Source organism: Trichoderma virens (assembly GCF_000170995.1).
Source record: "Trichoderma virens Gv29-8 chromosome Unknown TRIVIscaffold_93, whole genome shotgun sequence".
Lineage (NCBI taxonomy): Eukaryota > Fungi > Ascomycota > Sordariomycetes > Hypocreales > Hypocreaceae > Trichoderma > Trichoderma virens.
Window position 1 is genome coordinate 105705 of NW_014013656.1, and position 15874 is coordinate 121578.

The 15874-nt window shown below is 50.9% G+C and overlaps 8 protein-coding genes across 8 annotated transcripts; 3 read left to right on the plus strand and 5 right to left on the minus strand.

Annotated features, from left to right (window-relative positions):
* Positions 1-86: 86 nt before the first annotated feature.
* Positions 87-1137, minus strand: TRIVIDRAFT_51388 (uncharacterized protein; the record flags this gene model as incomplete). Its single annotated transcript, XM_014093877.1, has 3 exons — positions 87-785; positions 853-942; positions 1078-1137. 3 exons carry the CDS (start codon positions 1135-1137, stop codon positions 87-89), a joined length of 849 nt encoding a protein of 282 aa, XP_013949352.1.
* A 1463-nt stretch (positions 1138-2600) lies between these two features.
* Positions 2601-2909, plus strand: TRIVIDRAFT_51487 (uncharacterized protein; the record flags this gene model as incomplete). The annotated part of the gene is made up of 1 exon (XM_014093878.1): positions 2601-2909. The coding sequence occupies one exon, from the start codon at positions 2601-2603 to the stop codon at positions 2907-2909; it is 309 nt and encodes a 102-aa protein (XP_013949353.1).
* A 424-nt stretch (positions 2910-3333) lies between these two features.
* On the minus strand, positions 3334-6378 carry TRIVIDRAFT_81420 (uncharacterized protein; the record flags this gene model as incomplete). Its single annotated transcript, XM_014093879.1, has 5 exons — positions 3334-3680; positions 3755-5852; positions 5915-6103; positions 6178-6301; positions 6369-6378. The coding sequence occupies 5 exons, from the start codon at positions 6376-6378 to the stop codon at positions 3594-3596; spliced, it is 2508 nt and encodes an 835-aa protein (XP_013949354.1).
* A 1194-nt stretch (positions 6379-7572) lies between these two features.
* On the minus strand, positions 7573-8985 carry TRIVIDRAFT_111915 (regulatory protein calmodulin; the record flags this gene model as incomplete). Its single annotated transcript, XM_014093930.1, has 7 exons — positions 7573-7921; positions 7981-8122; positions 8183-8253; positions 8315-8440; positions 8596-8611; positions 8677-8733; positions 8851-8985. 7 exons carry the CDS (start codon positions 8851-8853, stop codon positions 7887-7889), a joined length of 450 nt encoding a protein of 149 aa, XP_013949405.1.
* A 548-nt stretch (positions 8986-9533) lies between these two features.
* Positions 9534-10835, plus strand: TRIVIDRAFT_78268 (uncharacterized protein; the record flags this gene model as incomplete). Its single annotated transcript, XM_014093880.1, has 3 exons — positions 9534-9674; positions 9770-10305; positions 10366-10835. 3 exons carry the CDS (start codon positions 9652-9654, stop codon positions 10833-10835), a joined length of 1029 nt encoding a protein of 342 aa, XP_013949355.1.
* Positions 10836-11224: 389 nt separating this feature from the next.
* On the minus strand, positions 11225-13657 carry TRIVIDRAFT_51447 (uncharacterized protein; the record flags this gene model as incomplete). Its single annotated transcript, XM_014093881.1, has 1 exon — positions 11225-13657. The coding sequence occupies one exon, from the start codon at positions 13655-13657 to the stop codon at positions 11225-11227; it is 2433 nt and encodes an 810-aa protein (XP_013949356.1).
* Positions 13658-14034: 377 nt separating this feature from the next.
* Positions 14035-14647, plus strand: TRIVIDRAFT_175538 (uncharacterized protein; the record flags this gene model as incomplete). The annotated part of the gene is made up of 4 exons (XM_014093882.1): positions 14035-14091; positions 14215-14299; positions 14352-14412; positions 14462-14647. The coding sequence occupies 4 exons, from the start codon at positions 14087-14089 to the stop codon at positions 14521-14523; spliced, it is 213 nt and encodes a 70-aa protein (XP_013949357.1).
* TRIVIDRAFT_78275 (uncharacterized protein) lies at positions 14608-15850 on the minus strand (the record flags this gene model as incomplete). The annotated part of the gene is made up of 3 exons (XM_014093883.1): positions 14608-15340; positions 15400-15611; positions 15668-15850. 3 exons carry the CDS (start codon positions 15708-15710, stop codon positions 14885-14887), a joined length of 711 nt encoding a protein of 236 aa, XP_013949358.1.
* Positions 15851-15874: the final 24 nt, after the last annotated feature.

The window sequence follows — 15874 nt, forward strand, 5'->3', positions numbered from 1 at the left end:
CATATATGGATACACTATAAATATCACCATCACAAATCCAACTCTACATATGATGAGGCATCTTATATATAACATGTAAAAAGGCTTCACCACCATCTCTCGGTCAAAACGCGCCGGGGATCCATGACAGGCCCAAGCTTCTCAACAAGCTCATCCGTCATCGTCGGCGGCCCACAGACGTACACCACCGTCCCTTGATCTTGACGATGCTCTCCAATTGCCGCCTCCACATCTGCCAGCGTAAGACGCCGAGGCTGCACCTGTACCTGAGCCCCGTTGATACTCGTCGTCCCCTGAGAGACCGCGTCTCCAGCCGCTGTAACGTATAGCTTCACCTCGCCCTTTACTTTCCCCTCCCCAAACAATCCCGTGATCCTATCAAGGAAGACGATATCCAAGAGTTTCCCGTTTCTTGGAAGCTTGCTTGCATAAAGGAACCTCACATCACCAACGCCCCGTCCATGGCCCTCCGCTATATAACTCAACATGCTAATCAGAGGATTCACGCCCACGCCACCAGCAACAAAAACCACCTTGTTCGGCACACCATCTCCCGGCGGAAAGACAAACTTGCCGCCGACACGAACGCGCAGCGTCTCGCCCAGGATCTCATCCACGGGACGCCAGAGCCACGCCGCGGGCTCGTTGTCGGGCGACTCTTGCACCGCCAGCTCGAGATATGGCTCGGGATTTGCGAGGGCGGCTGAGGGGGCGGAAGTGATGGTGAAGCCGCCTGCTTTGGCGACGCCGGGGATGTATGTGTCGAGCCATTGGCCGGGCAGGAACTAAATTTATTTTAATTATTTTGTTTAATGCATAGATAGAAGAAATAGAGAAGATGAGCTGACTTACTTTGGCCGGGCCTGATACAAGATCCAGACGAAACAGCCTCACCCTCTCATTGACCTGGTCAATCCGACCCAGCCGCACCTCATGAAGATCCTAACGACATCAACAATGAGCACATAATCGACCATCCAAACAATCATGCCAATCTCTCATAATGAAACTCCCCCAATTCAATTCAATTCAAACAAACAAACAAACCAAAAACGATGCAAAGGGATCTTTCTTTACCGCATCTCTCGGCTCACCCGCCGTCCTCTCAAGATGCCCCTCCCTTCCCTTTGCCGCCATCCTCCAAACCGCCGTCCCACCAAATGACGAAGCAAACGCCGATCTGTTACACCGCAGCGGGCCGGAAACCAATTGCGCAGGACACCGGCTTGACGAGATTCGCCTGAGCATCAAATTTGCTTGGTTTTTGGATGCAGGGGTTTCGTTTCGTCCCCGTTGAGATGCAGACTTGAAGTCGCACAGCTCGTATCTCTATTTCCTAAAGAGGCAGATCGACGGCTCTGGTGACGCCATCTCCGGAGCTAACCCGAAGTCTTATCATCAAGATGATATACGAGGCAGTAGATACTATGTAACTATTCTGTGCAAATGGAGCTCCCGGTGCGCTTCTTTTTCTTATGAAATAAATAAGTAAATAAATTAATAAATACGTCTATAGAAATTGCTGGGGATACTTGGGGTACTACATAGCAATCGACGGTGTAGATGGCAGTAATACCTTGGCAAGCTTGGCTAAGAATCCAAGACAGTTTACTCTAATGCAAGTCTGATACCCGCTAAAGGCATTCATAAGGGCAAGCAAAGCTACTGCACCGACCGTGGTCAACTAGTTTGATCAAGGTCAGCCGGGTTATTCAAGGTCAGCCGGATCGATTAAGGTTTCCTTAATAGAATGAGGTCACCTAGTTAGTTTGATCAAGGTCAACCAGGCCGTTCGAGGTCAGCTAGATTGATCACAGCCATGCGGACCTTCTAATTGGAATCTAGTTATTATCCTCCGGGAGCCCTTTTGTGCCTACAGCAGGCTTTCTCATATAGAGAATTTGATATCATTTTGAAGCTAAGGAAACGCTCTTTTTCATGTATTAATGACACGGGATTTAGCCAGGGCATTATTAGTAATTTACAGGTATTATAATTACTAGGTAAGTAGCATCGAGAAAGTATACATATCTTTTTCAGTAAGTACTAACGCCACAAAATAACGTTATAATATGCATATATTAGTCTTTTATTGAACCAGCTGTTACAGCATTGAACCTCTCATCTTGATACTAAATTTAACCTCTATAATACGCATATGACAGATGGAAAACATACTCTAAAACAGCCCGAGATTTAGCTACCTTGCAAGGCAGTAGCACTAGGTAAGACGGGCCAATTGCCAGCCGAGTTCAATATTAACTTTGTATAGCGTTGGCATTTTATCCCCTTAAAGAAGCAAAGCAGGGGGCTACACTTCACTCAGGCTGTCACCTTTGCAGATTTGCTTCCTTGCTTTGCTTGGCAAACTCAAGAGAATGAAAGTCTGACATATCCATATGATATATGACGTGTTAAAACACTTTCACTGCTCTGCTGAACTGAACCGTCTAGGACTGCTCTGGGTATAAAAAGGATGATGGATCTAACTACGGAACCAGATTGCCAGGCCCTTTCAAAGTTCAACCATACCATACAAATCCAATAACACTACCTTTACATATAACGCATCTACAATGCTTGCCAACTACCTCTCCATCATGATCCTTAGCCTTGCAAGTCTTGGCCTCGCAATTACACCATTTAAATACCCTTATCTCGCCTGTGGAGGACGTGGTCCGAATCCACATAAATGCCCTGCGTCCTGGACTTGTAAAGATGACCTTCGAACACCAGACAACTGTGGATTGAAATGCGGAAGACCTGGTATCTGCGTACCTAACAATGCCCCATCCTGTGGAGGGATTACCGGGAAACGGTGTCCAGCGTTCTTCACGTGCTATGACACTCCAAATGATGGCTGCGATCCGACAAAAGGCGGTGCTGACTGCCTTGGTATTTGCTTGTAAGAGTGCATGGCTCTTCCAATGGCCTATGCATGATGGTGGCTACATTCGTCAAACCTTGCAAAACACCAATCAGGAGATTGAATACTTGAGCCAATATCATATTGGCAGACCGGGGGAAACGGCAGGCATAAACTTCAGGAAATGGTTTTGTCAGAGGGGGCTGCTCAGCTGGATATGGACAACATGTACCTTTGGAAAGCATATTTGAAGTAGTAGAAATCTCACTGCCTTGCACTGAAAGTGTCACTATTGCCTTGAGACTGTTGTGAAACCGCACGATTTAGGCATATCTAACACAAGCTATTATTCTGTGTATACCTGCTTCTAGTGCACTCATCTCTTATAAAATGTCGGAGTGTGCGTTGCGGACGGCGAATGGATTGAGGAGTGGACGGAGGACTGTATAATTGATGTACTACATTGTAGAATTATATTGCAATATGGTATTGTGTATACTACAAAATCAACATCCTCGGCCTGAAACTACACATACAGAGTAAACCAACTCTCATTGATGCCTCCTACGTAATTATGCCTATCTCAACCTCAGATCGCCCTACATTTATACTCCCTGTGATTTTTGATATCTACAACCCCTTCACCAAATACCTCCATATTTATGTTCCATATTAAGCCTCAATAGCCTCCAGTAACGTAGCCGCTCGCTGCAAAGAATCCATCTGTTTACGACTGCTCCGACCAATTCACCTGGTCCACTACTGCTCCTGCCTGGGGGTGGTTGAATGCGATACGTAGTCGCAATCGTAGTGGCTGTGATTAACATCTGTCAGTACGTGGACATTCAAGGACAGTATAACTTGGAAGGATTGCGGAAAAGTACTTACCCCCTTACAACCAGATACTCTCATTACCTGAGTAGTATCGGATCCAGGTCCAATCTCCTCGGATGAGATGGGTAGGAGCTGCAGCTTCTGAGTCTTCGGAACAGCTGCCTGTAATCCGGCACCGGATAGGGACACCGACCCAGAGGTGTTCTGGAATCGAGCCACGGCTTGGATGAGTCCCGCCGCGTTGCGCTGAACCTGCATGGTCACGTTGAGGTCATTGGCATTGTAGCACGGAAGCCATGTTTGGCCTTGGGGCGCTGGTGACTGCGGCTGCTGGGGTGGTGGTGAGGATGCCGCGGCAGACAGGATGTCCAGGCCGGCCGAAGCAGGAGCGGATGCAGGCGGGCTCTGGGCGGCTGGCCCTGGGCCAAAGAGGTCCATGATGGAGGAAATGTTGGACTGCTGAGGCGCAGGGGAGCCAGAAGTGGGCGATGATGATCCGCCAAGAATGTCGGCAAGGAGATCTGAGTTTGTCGCCTGGGATCCATTTGTTGGCGCAGCAATGGCGGCCGGCGAATCCATGATATCCAAAAGATCCTGCTCGGTAGGCTTGAGGATTTTGGATTTTCTGTTGGCGTTCTTGGCCTTCTTTGAAGGGGCCCGACCGAGCACTCTAGACTCCTCCTTGATCTGCGGAGGTGGCATCTTCTCAAGCACACCCCGGCGGACCTGGTCAAACGAAAACAGGTTGCCGTATTCAACAGCTCGCTGCTGAACCTCCACGTCCAAGCTGGTCTGGTGCGTTTGCAGGATGCGCCGTACCTTTTCCACCTGAGCAGCATCGGAGAATCGTGTGCTAAGCTTCATGAGAGCTGTGACGATGTACTCTGTAGTCACCTGCGTGGCGTAGCTGCTGTTGAGGATGAGGGAAAACAGGTCGACAACCTCACTTTCCTTGACCTCCTGGACAAGTTCCTCCTCTTCATACTGCCCGCCCTTGAGCAGTGCATCGCCATACTCACCAATGCACCATGCTCCAGCCTGCGTCAAACTTTCTTGAGTAATGTCTTTCTTAAGGTTGGTATACAGCTTCTGCACAGCGTACGTCTGGAGCTCCTGGGTGGTGGCAATGAGTCGGATGAACGACGAGAGAATCTGTTCCTTGACGTAGTTGCCGGCCAGTGACAAGACTCGCAGCATGGTGTCAAAGTGCCATCGCTTGTTCGGGGCATATTTATCGGCTGCAATTCCAATCTGGCTAGTCATGGTCGGTTTGAACTCGTTGTCTGCAACCTCCAAAAAGGCCAACAGCTCCCTGATGAGCACCCGGACGTTGGATTCGTTGATGAGGGTGAAGCTCAGGTCGAGAGCCCTCCTCCTTATGCTGATATCGGGATCCCGAAGACATTCCAAGATGGTGTTTCGGTGCCTCTGAACCGCATTAGGCTCAATGGCAACCACCTTGATAAGGGTATTGAGCGCGACGTAGCGGACGTTGTTGTCACGGTTGGTAAGGAATTTGCCCAGGATATTCACACCAAGAACTCTCAGACCTGAGTCGGCTTCGATGTCCAGAATGGTGAGAACGGCCTCGTAAAGAATCGAGTTTCCAACGTTCTTGGATGAGTCGGTGTTGGTCGCGACTTGTGCCAAAATATCGTTGATCTGCTCGCTCGTATGGGCGTCGCCGACGGCCAGCACTCTCAGCAACCGCAGCAGCTTGACCTGCAGGAAGGGGTCGGTTATGCCCGTGACATCGTGCTCTGGGGCGTATCCTGACGTCGAAAGACCCTTCAACGTCTTGACCAGCCCGGGTACAAATGCCCTGAACTTCTCAACCATGCCCTCCTCGCCTCCTTCTTCCTCGTCCGCCTCGCATAGACTCGTAACCAGAGTCAGTCCACAAAGAAGAACACCGTGGTTTCTATCGGAGAGAAGCGCGGTAGCCTTTTCGATGAAATGCTCCTGGAGATCTGGAACCTTGCGACATATCCGCATGGCGCAGAGGGCAGCCTTCCTCCTGATGTATGGATTCGCGGTTGAAATCAAATTCTCAATCTCGGGGAACAGATCTCTCGACATTTCATCAGACGCAATGTTTCCGAGGGTGCAGAGGGCGAGTCCGACAACATATTGGTTCGAGTGGCTCAAATCGCTAGACACGTGGTTAGAGCCTGTGTGCTGCTGCTGCTATGGATCTTATAGGGGATGATTTACTTCTTCAACGAGTTGGTCACCAGTGTCAGGACCTCCTGCTTTTCGTCGAGCAGTAAACTCGTGGCAAGATGGCCGAGGCGCTTGTCCGCAAACCGCGGGGACGCCAGGAGCTTCAGGCATTCGACCTGGCCGAAGTGGGTTCGCTCGCCGAGGGTAAAGAGGTAGAGCAGTTTCGCGACATTGTTACGCCTGTCCCAGTTGCTCATGAGCATTCTTGTTCACTGTCCGGATGCGCAAAACGTCGACATCAATCAGAAACCCACCGTATGCTATGGTCGTGGCCCTCCTCGCGGAAGCTGGCTCTGATCGCGGCGCTCTCTTTCTGGATGACGGCTCGCTCGTCTGCAATCGTCTTGGCCGCACGCACGTTGCGGATGAATTGTTTTACTGTTGACACCAGACGTCAGCCATCAGAACCACACAAGGCAAGCACCAGATAGTGAGAGCTGCGTACAGGAACTCATCTTGAGGACAGAGCACGACCCGGCGACTAGGTCGTCTCACACACTATTATCAAAGGATCCGCAGGCGGTGGATGAGCGGTGGTGCCAGCAGTGCAGCAATTCGCAGGCTCCCATATACAAACTAGGGAGAGGCTTCACAGATCAGAGAGCCGGTTAGCGCTGACGTCTGGCGAAAAGACGGCGAGCGTCGACGATGAGCTGGAGAGCTTACTTGTAGGCGGAACGTGGAATCAATCGCAATGCCACCAAGCACCGCTCCCTATCCTGGACCACTTGCAAGTGCCTGGATCCAGCTGCACTACGTGGGGCAGGCCACGCTGCATCATGGCCAAGGCAACGAGCGGAAAAAGCAATGGCCCGGCAAGGCTCCGGTACCCTGGATTCGCCAGTACCTTGGCTTGGGCGACACTACACTTGGCGCGAGGTACCCCGTGTTTCAAGGTACATGACCTGTCCGAGCTTGGCACCAGCAATTCACTTATCGGGGCATGCCGGTTTATAGGTGCGAAATGACCTATCCTTGAGGCTGCTGCAACTTGACACAGAATTAGACGATATTTTGGTCTAGGCAGTCATAGCTGAACGATATGTAGAAAACTGAAATGATATGGCTCCCTATGTATTATTACTATCATTTATCTTGTTATGCAAATAAACAACCAGTCAGCGATAAGAACGAAGTAAATGAGACCAGCATGCAAAGTGCTATGGTTACACGGCAGAACTTATTTGTATACTTCCACACAAATCCGGTGCAAAGCCAGCAGCCATCTCTGTTATCCCCTCTTCTGCCTCATCTCATGACCAAAGTAGTTTCATCGGCTGACATCATTAAACGCTCATATGTTCTAACTGCAAACACTGTCAAAGAATGCTTCAACCGCTGTATACAACAACGTATCTGGTCTTATACCCAGTTGTTGTCAAAACCTTCCAAGTCGGGTCTACAGATTGTATTTGCTTGTTATGCTGTAGTTCTCGTTTACTGGGATCCTTATTTGTTATCTACTAAATCTACTAAGGCATTTATCCGGCGTGATTTACAGTTTCTGTAATTGGCGTGACTCGTACCTCCATGGTTAAATGTCATTTGCTGTAGCTGGTCGAACCCAACATAGAACGTGATTCTACTCATATGATCCAAGTGCTAGACATAACCTCCTACTGAAACAGCTCTTGCGGCTTATCAAATCACTGCACTGCAAGAACCAACTCTTCGCGGCGAGCTATTGGGAATTTGACAGTATGCATAAAAAGGTCCAGGGTACCTATATCTACCTGGACAGCTACCAGAACTGAACATCACGACTCTCAACATCCCAGCAACTTCGAGAATCGCCCGTAGACATGACAGCAATAAAAGGAACAAAGTCGACTAATTGATTTTCTCAAGCAACAGGTTGTGAGCGTGCTAACGCCTTGATCTCGCCGCAAGGATTAACCATATTCATGGCCTCTAATATGGCTGAACAGTTGGCTTAGTCGCAAATAACTCCAGACACAATCCCTTATTTTTGCATCATAAGCTGGACAAACTCATTGTCTGCGCGGATACGTTAGCTGATATCCAATCAAATATATCTTTTTCCGTCATAAACTCACAATCAATTCGGCCATCACCGTCCTGATCGGCCTCACGAATCATCTCATCGACCTCATCGTCGGTGAGCTTCTCGCCGATGGATGTCATGACATGGCGCAGCTCGGCGGCTGAGATGAAGCCGTTGTTGTCGCGGTCAAAGACCTGGGCGCATACGTTAGCATACAGGGTAAAATAAAGTAGACACGAGTGTCATGAACAAACCTTGAATGCCTCTCGGATCTCCTCCTCGGAATCAGTGTCCTTCATCTTTCGTGCCATCATGGTCAGGAATTCTACACCGCTCCATATTAGCCCACATGGGTAACGACCAAACATTTCGACTATTTGACATACCAGGGAAATCGATAGATCCGTTGTTGTCGGCATCGACCTCGTTGATCATGTCCTGCAGCTCTGACTCGGAGGGGTTCTGGCCCAGAGAGCGCATCACGGTGCCCAGCTCCTTGGTGGTGATCTGGCCTGCGGGGTCAAGCCTGTCAGTTTTTTTTTCTTTGCTCACATATCATGAAACGGGCTGGCAAGGGAAATATCGGTCGGCAGCAGATTATTCGGTGCTCTGGTGCCTGTTCGCAAAAGGGGGGGAGGGTGGTGTCGCGTCACCCGCTGCTACGTACCATCACCGTCCTTGTCCTGTAGCCGCTGGGTTAGCACTCAAACAGCCGGAATTGCCACAAGAAATGAGCAAAGAGACTCACAAAGAGAGAGAAGGCCTCCTTGAACTCAGAGACCTGCTCTTCGGTAAGAGAATCAGCCTGTTGCGGGCTCGCGGGTTAGTCACACAAAAGCTCCTGAGAATTTGGGGGTAGCCCCTCAACGGTCGCGGGGTTGCGCCTGAGACAGTCGGCCGAGGGCATCTGCGCGCCACTTACCATTGTGAATAGGGGTTATGGAGAGCAAAGAAAGAGTGAAGAGGGAGTGAAGAATCCGAGACTCGGAGAGGTCCAGAGACTCGACTTATAACGACAACGTTGGATGCGCCTAGGCGAAAGTGGGAGCTTTTTGCTTGTGGTCGTGTCGTTGACGTGGGGAGAGAAAGACCGATATAAATGTCAGGGGACCCCGTAAGGCAGAATCAGCATACAGTACTAATCCTGCGGCTAGGACTGGGCTGGCCTATCCTGTGGTGCCCTGTAGGACCAGCGCCAGTAGGACTGGCAGCACATGGGGGGCTGTCTCGGAGGCCCAAGAGGCGGCTCGGCAAGATTCGCACTGTACCGACCATCGGGCGCCGTTCTGGCGGGAGCTGAAGGTCATGATGCCATGATCACAGGCACACAGTATCGCCTAGCAGCTCTGAGGAGGCTACTATCTACGTATCTACAGTTGCATGCCTGAGTGCTAGCAGGAGGTACGAGTGCTGGGCGGCGTATCATGACACGTGTAAACACCGTGTGAGGCTGCAGCTTCATTGGCGGGAGCTCTGAAACCTGCACTTACATCTGCTCGCTTCCGGCTAGTGCCCAGTGCGCAAACCGCCAGAGGCCTTGCTCCCGGTTTAGTGCAGTGTCGTAATGCAACCAGCTTCGCCAGTGGTGCATGTCGATACTCAGCACTCGATAATGCCCGTCATCACCTGAATCCCGGAATCTTGCGTCCGCATCCAAGGCCCTCGATTCATCCTTGATCCATTCCCGTCCTGACAGGCCTCCAGACGCCCCCCAGCGTCCGCCATGTGGCGCGACCGCACAAATCTGTACGTGTGCCCTGCAGCTCCATGCGAACACCTATCCGTTTATTGGAGTACGTCTGTTCTGTCATATCTGTGTGTCTGACCCGGAAACCCCGTAGCTACATCTCCTACCGCCAGTCGTACGCCCATCATCCCAACCAGCGATCCAAATATGCCTCTGGAGGCTTCTCGGATGCATACTCCACCAGCAGCTTTGCGCCCGAGGATCGGCGCGGGCTGCTGTCGAGCGGCGCATTCGAAGATGATGGCGACGCTGTAATTGAGATGGACCTTTTGCCTCCACGATGGACCGACGTTTCGGACGAGATTACGGAGATACTCGCTGAGATTGCCACGAAAAGTCAGCGTCTGGACAAGCTGCACCAGACACACGTTCTTCCTGGGTTCGACGATGACGAAGCCAAGAGGAAAGAAGAGGTCCAGATCGAGAGGCTCACACAAGAGATCACAAAGGGCTTCCACCAGTGCCACCAGCGAATCCAAAAGGTCGAGCACATGGTCCGCGAGTCGACGCAATCAGGCACCATCACCAGAGCGGAGGAGACCATGGCGAAAAACATACAGATATCCCTAGCCACAAGGGTCCAGGAAGCAAGCGCAAACTTTCGAAAGAAGCAGAGCGCATACCTCAAGAGTCCGTCTCAATGCCATCTCCTCGTCCCAACACAATGCTAACCTCGTGTGTACTTTGCAGAACTTCGCGGAATGGGTGGCCTCGGCGCCGTCAGCCCCATCGATCGCCCGACGTCGCCAATGCCCGGCTCTTCCTACATGGACCCGTCACTGCAGGAATCCGACGCCGACCGCTCCTTTTCGCAATCCACGCTGCAGGTCGCGATGCAGCAGAAGACGCTGCACTCAAACGACGCTGCCATTGCCCAGCGGGAGCGGGAAATCGAGGAAATTGCACAGGGCATCATCGAGCTGTCGGATCTTTTCCGTGACCTCCAGACAATGATCATTGATCAGGGGACCATGTTGGACCGAATCGACTACAACGTTGAGCGCATGAATACAGAGGTCAAGGCTGCCGATAAGGAGCTGGTTATAGCTTCGGGCTATCAGAAACGGAGCATCAAGAGGAAGATTATCCTCCTGCTGTTACTATTGGTTGCTGGTCTATTCATTCTGCTCATGGTCAAACCAAAGAAGAATAGGGAGTAAATAGTTGGGGTTAGGTTAGGTTGAGAAGAGGAAGAAGAAAAAGATTGCGGAGAGAGATGGAAGGGTAATCGGCGTTGTATGGACAGACGATGCTGCAGTCAGGGCAGAGGCCGGGCTCCATCTCTCTTCTGTTCTGACAACTGCGGCTCAGCGCGGCGTTTTGACAAGCGGTTGATGGTCATATTGCTTCATGACGTATGATCATATGTATCAACATGGGAGTGAAGTAATGCTGCCCAGGAAAATCAATGATGCACCTGGAGTTACTGGTTTTTGATTAGATTTTATTTATTTACAAGTTTCTGTAGATATTGTACAAAGGGCATCTCCTGCGTGTGCCCCAAAATAGATTCTATCCAAGTGTTATTTGCTCCATCGCCCTTCCCCCCTCATGTGCCGTTTTTATCGAATGTCTTGTCGATTAACCTCGGATATTGGTTCCATAGCTTTGATTTCCGAGATTCGACTTCTTGCTTCACTCTCGGCATATCAGGGAACATTTCTGAACCCCACGCCTTCTCAACCAGACCCATCAGACTCTCCATAGAGAATTCAACGCTGTCTCTCGCTCGATGCCTAGGTCGTCCGGGGACCATTCCGGTAGCGATACGAGAGATGACACTCGAGCGCACAACCTGCGTGTCAATCAAAGCCCCCTGATCTCGTAGTGTAGCCAATAAGCGAACTCCGCGGGCGACATCAAATTGCGAAAAGTTTGCAGTCTGTAGATGTGTGTGAGAGGTTGGTTGCCGGGGTTTAGTTGCCAGCGTCTGGTCGAATCCCCATCTCACGATAGAGCGCTGTAGCGAGGGGTCGAATATCAGCCGAATGGGGTGGTGATGGTGGACGAATGGCAAGTCGGCAGCTATATACTCCTTTTCCTCGGTGTTGAAGTGCTTCGGCAAGTCTTCCCGATGCACCGGAACCAGCCCTCCGTAAGGAGGAGTGTAGAATTGCATGATTTCCAAGCTTAGCTGGTCGAGCTCGTCAAGACGCCTCGAGCGTCCCAGTTTGTAGAGGAGAGTTTTCCAATATCTTGTAGGAATGGCGACGTCATGGCAAGAAATGCGTCGGATGACGTTGAGGGCTCGGTCCAAAATAGGATCATCGGAATCATTGAATCCGTGGTCTCTGTGTAGAGGTCTTTGCGATCGGGGAGGATGAGAGTCGAGCTTCCAGAAAACACGCTTAAGGAGTCCAGTTGCACTGGCTTGGGCCATGCTGATTTTCAGCGCTTCCATACGATCAAGGACCTCCTTCGCTTTGCCCAAACTCCGCTTGGAAAGCTCGCTCCTGAGCAGTGAATTGAGACGTCGAGATGTTGGTCCAGTCTCGATTGCCCATTCGATACCCTGGAGGAGTCGCTCCATCTTCCAATCCCCGGTCCTCGCAGCCTCAGCCATAAGGGAGTGTCGAGTTTCCATATCTTCAAATTCATCCGGGTGAATATCGCAATGGAGTAGATCCATTAGCAAATCGTCTGCCCCATTCCTTGCAAATGAAACAAGAATCTTGCAATATGACTGAGAGGATATTCTGATCCCCAGCCTCTCGACCTGGTCTATACGAGCCGCAACTTCCTTGGCGTCTGGGTCTCGCAGCGCAAGAGATTGTAGAGAGCGAGGTCCAATTGTGCGAACTCCGAGCTTATATATAAAGTTGATGGCAAACTCGACGGATGTCCATGTACTCGCAAACCACTTTGCAACGAGAGCGTCGCTGTGGGTGCCCCTTTTGTTGATTCTCTTTCTATCGTTTTCGGGGAACGACTCATCGTCGTCAGCTTCAGCAGCTAATTTTTGGCGGTCGAGCTCGGCAACAGCTAGTTCACTCTCTGTGAGCTGTATATGCGGATAGTAGCTGGCAAGAAATAGTAGAAACGGCCGAGAATTAGATGTCAATGGAACATCCTTGAACACGACTAGTTTTTTGCGCCAGGTACGGGCCAACTTCGACTGACCAGAAGAGTAGAGAGCTGGTATGATATAGTCATATAATTGACGGTTGGCACTTGATACATAAAGCGTCGTCAAGGTGCTTTGCATCTCAGGAGTGGGCTTAATAACAAAGGTTGCCAGCAAAGCTCCAAATTCATCCGCCCCAGGTGGAAAGATGGGGCTCAACCGCTGATCCCAGCGAATTGCCTCTTCATATTCGCCACGTTCCAGGAAAAATCGAACAATTGTCGTGTATAAATCGGGCCATTGGAAACTGTTCTGTGCCAGCAGTTGCTGGGCTGCTGTGAAGAGCACAGAGAGCCGTGAATCCGAACCCAGCGCAGCTAATAAAATCTTACCACGCAGAGGCTCGGCATCGCTAAATGCGATGGTATCGTGTTTCTCCCGGTACCAAATAGCTTGAAAAACCGCCCAGACCCCGTCAGACCCATGCTTGTCAGATAATATATCGCAGACGGCCTCCCATGTGGCGGCATCGTATGGTTGGATTTCAATCTCTGCCTCTTGAAGACTCTTATTGATTCTTGCCGCGAGGGCTTCGTTCGATGACAGGAGGTCCGAAGATGCATCATGTCGCTGCCGCGCCTGCCCTAGACTCCCGTATTCTCTCCATTGTGATGGCTGCAGCAAGGAACTCGGATTCCCAGCAGAGAGTGCTCGCCATTGATTCCAACCAGGGCTTCTAGGAGCGACTCCAGGAGCCTGATGCAGAATACTTTCCTTCCTTGGAGTAATAGATAGGCGAGCTAGGGCAGACGAGTGCTGGGAATAGCGTCGTAGCCTCGCGGGCGGCGCATGCGAAAGCCTGGGGAGGAATCGAGTCGATGATGGCCGATTGGATGTAAATTTCACGGCTCCTCGCATTCCTGGGATTGTCTCCAGCCAGCTGCCGACTGCTGAGGCATATCACCACATCAAGCCGCTCAGCTATGGCGTATCGTCGGGTGTCAAGATGCCATCAAAGACGCTGTGCCGCAGCCGCAAGTCTGGAGATGGCAAGGCTTCACTTTTTATCCTACTAGGCCGTGATATTCACACCAACGCATGTAATTGGCGGTTCCTGAGCTGCTAGAGAGGTACGTACCCCAACACATCCCACTTGCCCACTTCCACTTTGTGCGCGCATGCTAAGGCATGGGCTGGTTGCTGAGTCATCTAGCTACCCACTTTGAGCTAGAATATGGCCTCATTTCTCTAACCAAGGCTTCTTCTGACATCCCGACTACAAGATCACTCCACCACGAAGCACTTTTCAAACGAAGACCTACACGCATCTTCATTCCAACCGCCAAAATGGGGTAAGCTCCTCTCTTCAAGCGACGCATGCGAAGGCGCCCAATTGCTGTCCGCCTGCAGCCGGATTGCGCAGGGTTTTCCCGATGCGCATAGCTTGGAGAACCTCGACTGACGATGTGCCATAGTATGATCGACGCCAAGAACAGGGTGACGGAGCACCAGCGCTTCTACCAGGCTGCGTACAAGGCTCACACCCGCCTGTGGAAGATTGTATGCACGAATTAGCGATCGCGAAGCTCGAGCTATACTAACGCAGCGACAGAACCCCCGAAGCAACTGGTACATGGCCCCCTACCTCGTCGCCCTCTGGGGAGGTTTCGGAGGTGAGTTGGTCGATATAAAAGCTACGAAACCAAAGCTAAACAGTCATAGCTACCCTGTACGCTGCTAGCCGAAAGGTTGCTGGCCACAACACCTGGTTCAGCAAGGAGTAAAGTGCCGGCATCTATGGGACGAGCCAATTGAGTTACCCCAATTTGCGTCAAATGCAGGATTGGAGGAATGTATGAGTTTAAAGTCTTATAGACAGTAAATATAGGATTTGTCAGTCCGTCTCTCACATGTCCGCTGCCTTGGATCACCTTGTTCCTGGTCGAGTTCGTCTAGCTTGTCTTTATTCATGTTTTTCTTTTCCTTGTTCAATTATGCGAAGCCATTAATCCATTGTGCCACTCCGATTCTTTCGTGGTAGAAAAAAAAATGCAAATCAAATGTACCGCATGTCAGAATTCCGGCCCTTCGTTGCCCAGGCACCAAAATGCCACTATATTGGTTGTAACCTCGGTCCACCTGATATTAGTAGCCAGTTGCGCCAGGAGCCTTCTCGTCCTTGCGAAGGCTCACCAGCATTTCACGGAAACGCTCTTTGCCAGATCCGGCGGCTCCGCCCTTGGCCCCCTTTCCGCTGACATCCACGAGCTTTGCAATGCGGTCCCAGCTGGTGCCGCCAGAAACGGTGTCCTCCCTGTTCGCAAGGAATTCCTCCGCTTCTTTTCGTGTCTGCGCAATGCCCTTTTCTTTCTTGGAATTGTAGTTATCATAAAAGTCATCGATATTGCGTTGAGCTTCTTGTATGGTCTCCTCTCGTTGAGCGGCGAACTGCTCGGATCTCTTCGCAATCTGCGCGTCGCGAGCCTCTCGCCACTGCTTGATGACTTCTGGCTCCTCCTCATCGACAGCATATGACTGGAAACCCGAGTTGTAGCTGACGGACGGGCCGGTCATGATGTTTCCATCCACACCCGCTAAGCCCTGGATGACGAGTCTTGTTAGCGTTTCGGAATTCGCCTGAGCATTCGACGTATACCCACAGCAGCTGGATTGGCCAGGTCTGGAAATTGGGACTCAAAGGTCGATTGCGCGGCGTTGCTCTCTCCCAGGAGATCTCCACCAACATCGGCTAATGCGTTTGCGTCATCACTTGTCGTGAACTGGTTCGCATCATCTCCTAGAAGTGCCTTTTCTCTGGCGAGAAAGTCTTCAGCAGAGGGCTCGTCGGAAACTTCCTTGATATCGGTTTGCGCTGGCAAGCAGTGGTTAACTTGGGTCCAAGGTGGCCGGGTGCGTTCAGGAGCTTACCTCCGGAATCGAAGTCCTCGAGCGAGGGGAATCGGTCAGCCATGTTGAATTATTGTAGAAGAAACGAGATTCGTGAAAAAAGCAGTTCGTTGCCACAGCAGAGCGCAAACGGCAAATCCAGACAAAGGAGTGTGTAAGGTTGGTGTTGCTCTCAGCTTGCGCAAGGAAGTCGCTAGCAGTGACCATCTGTTCCCTGTTGTCCCTGGT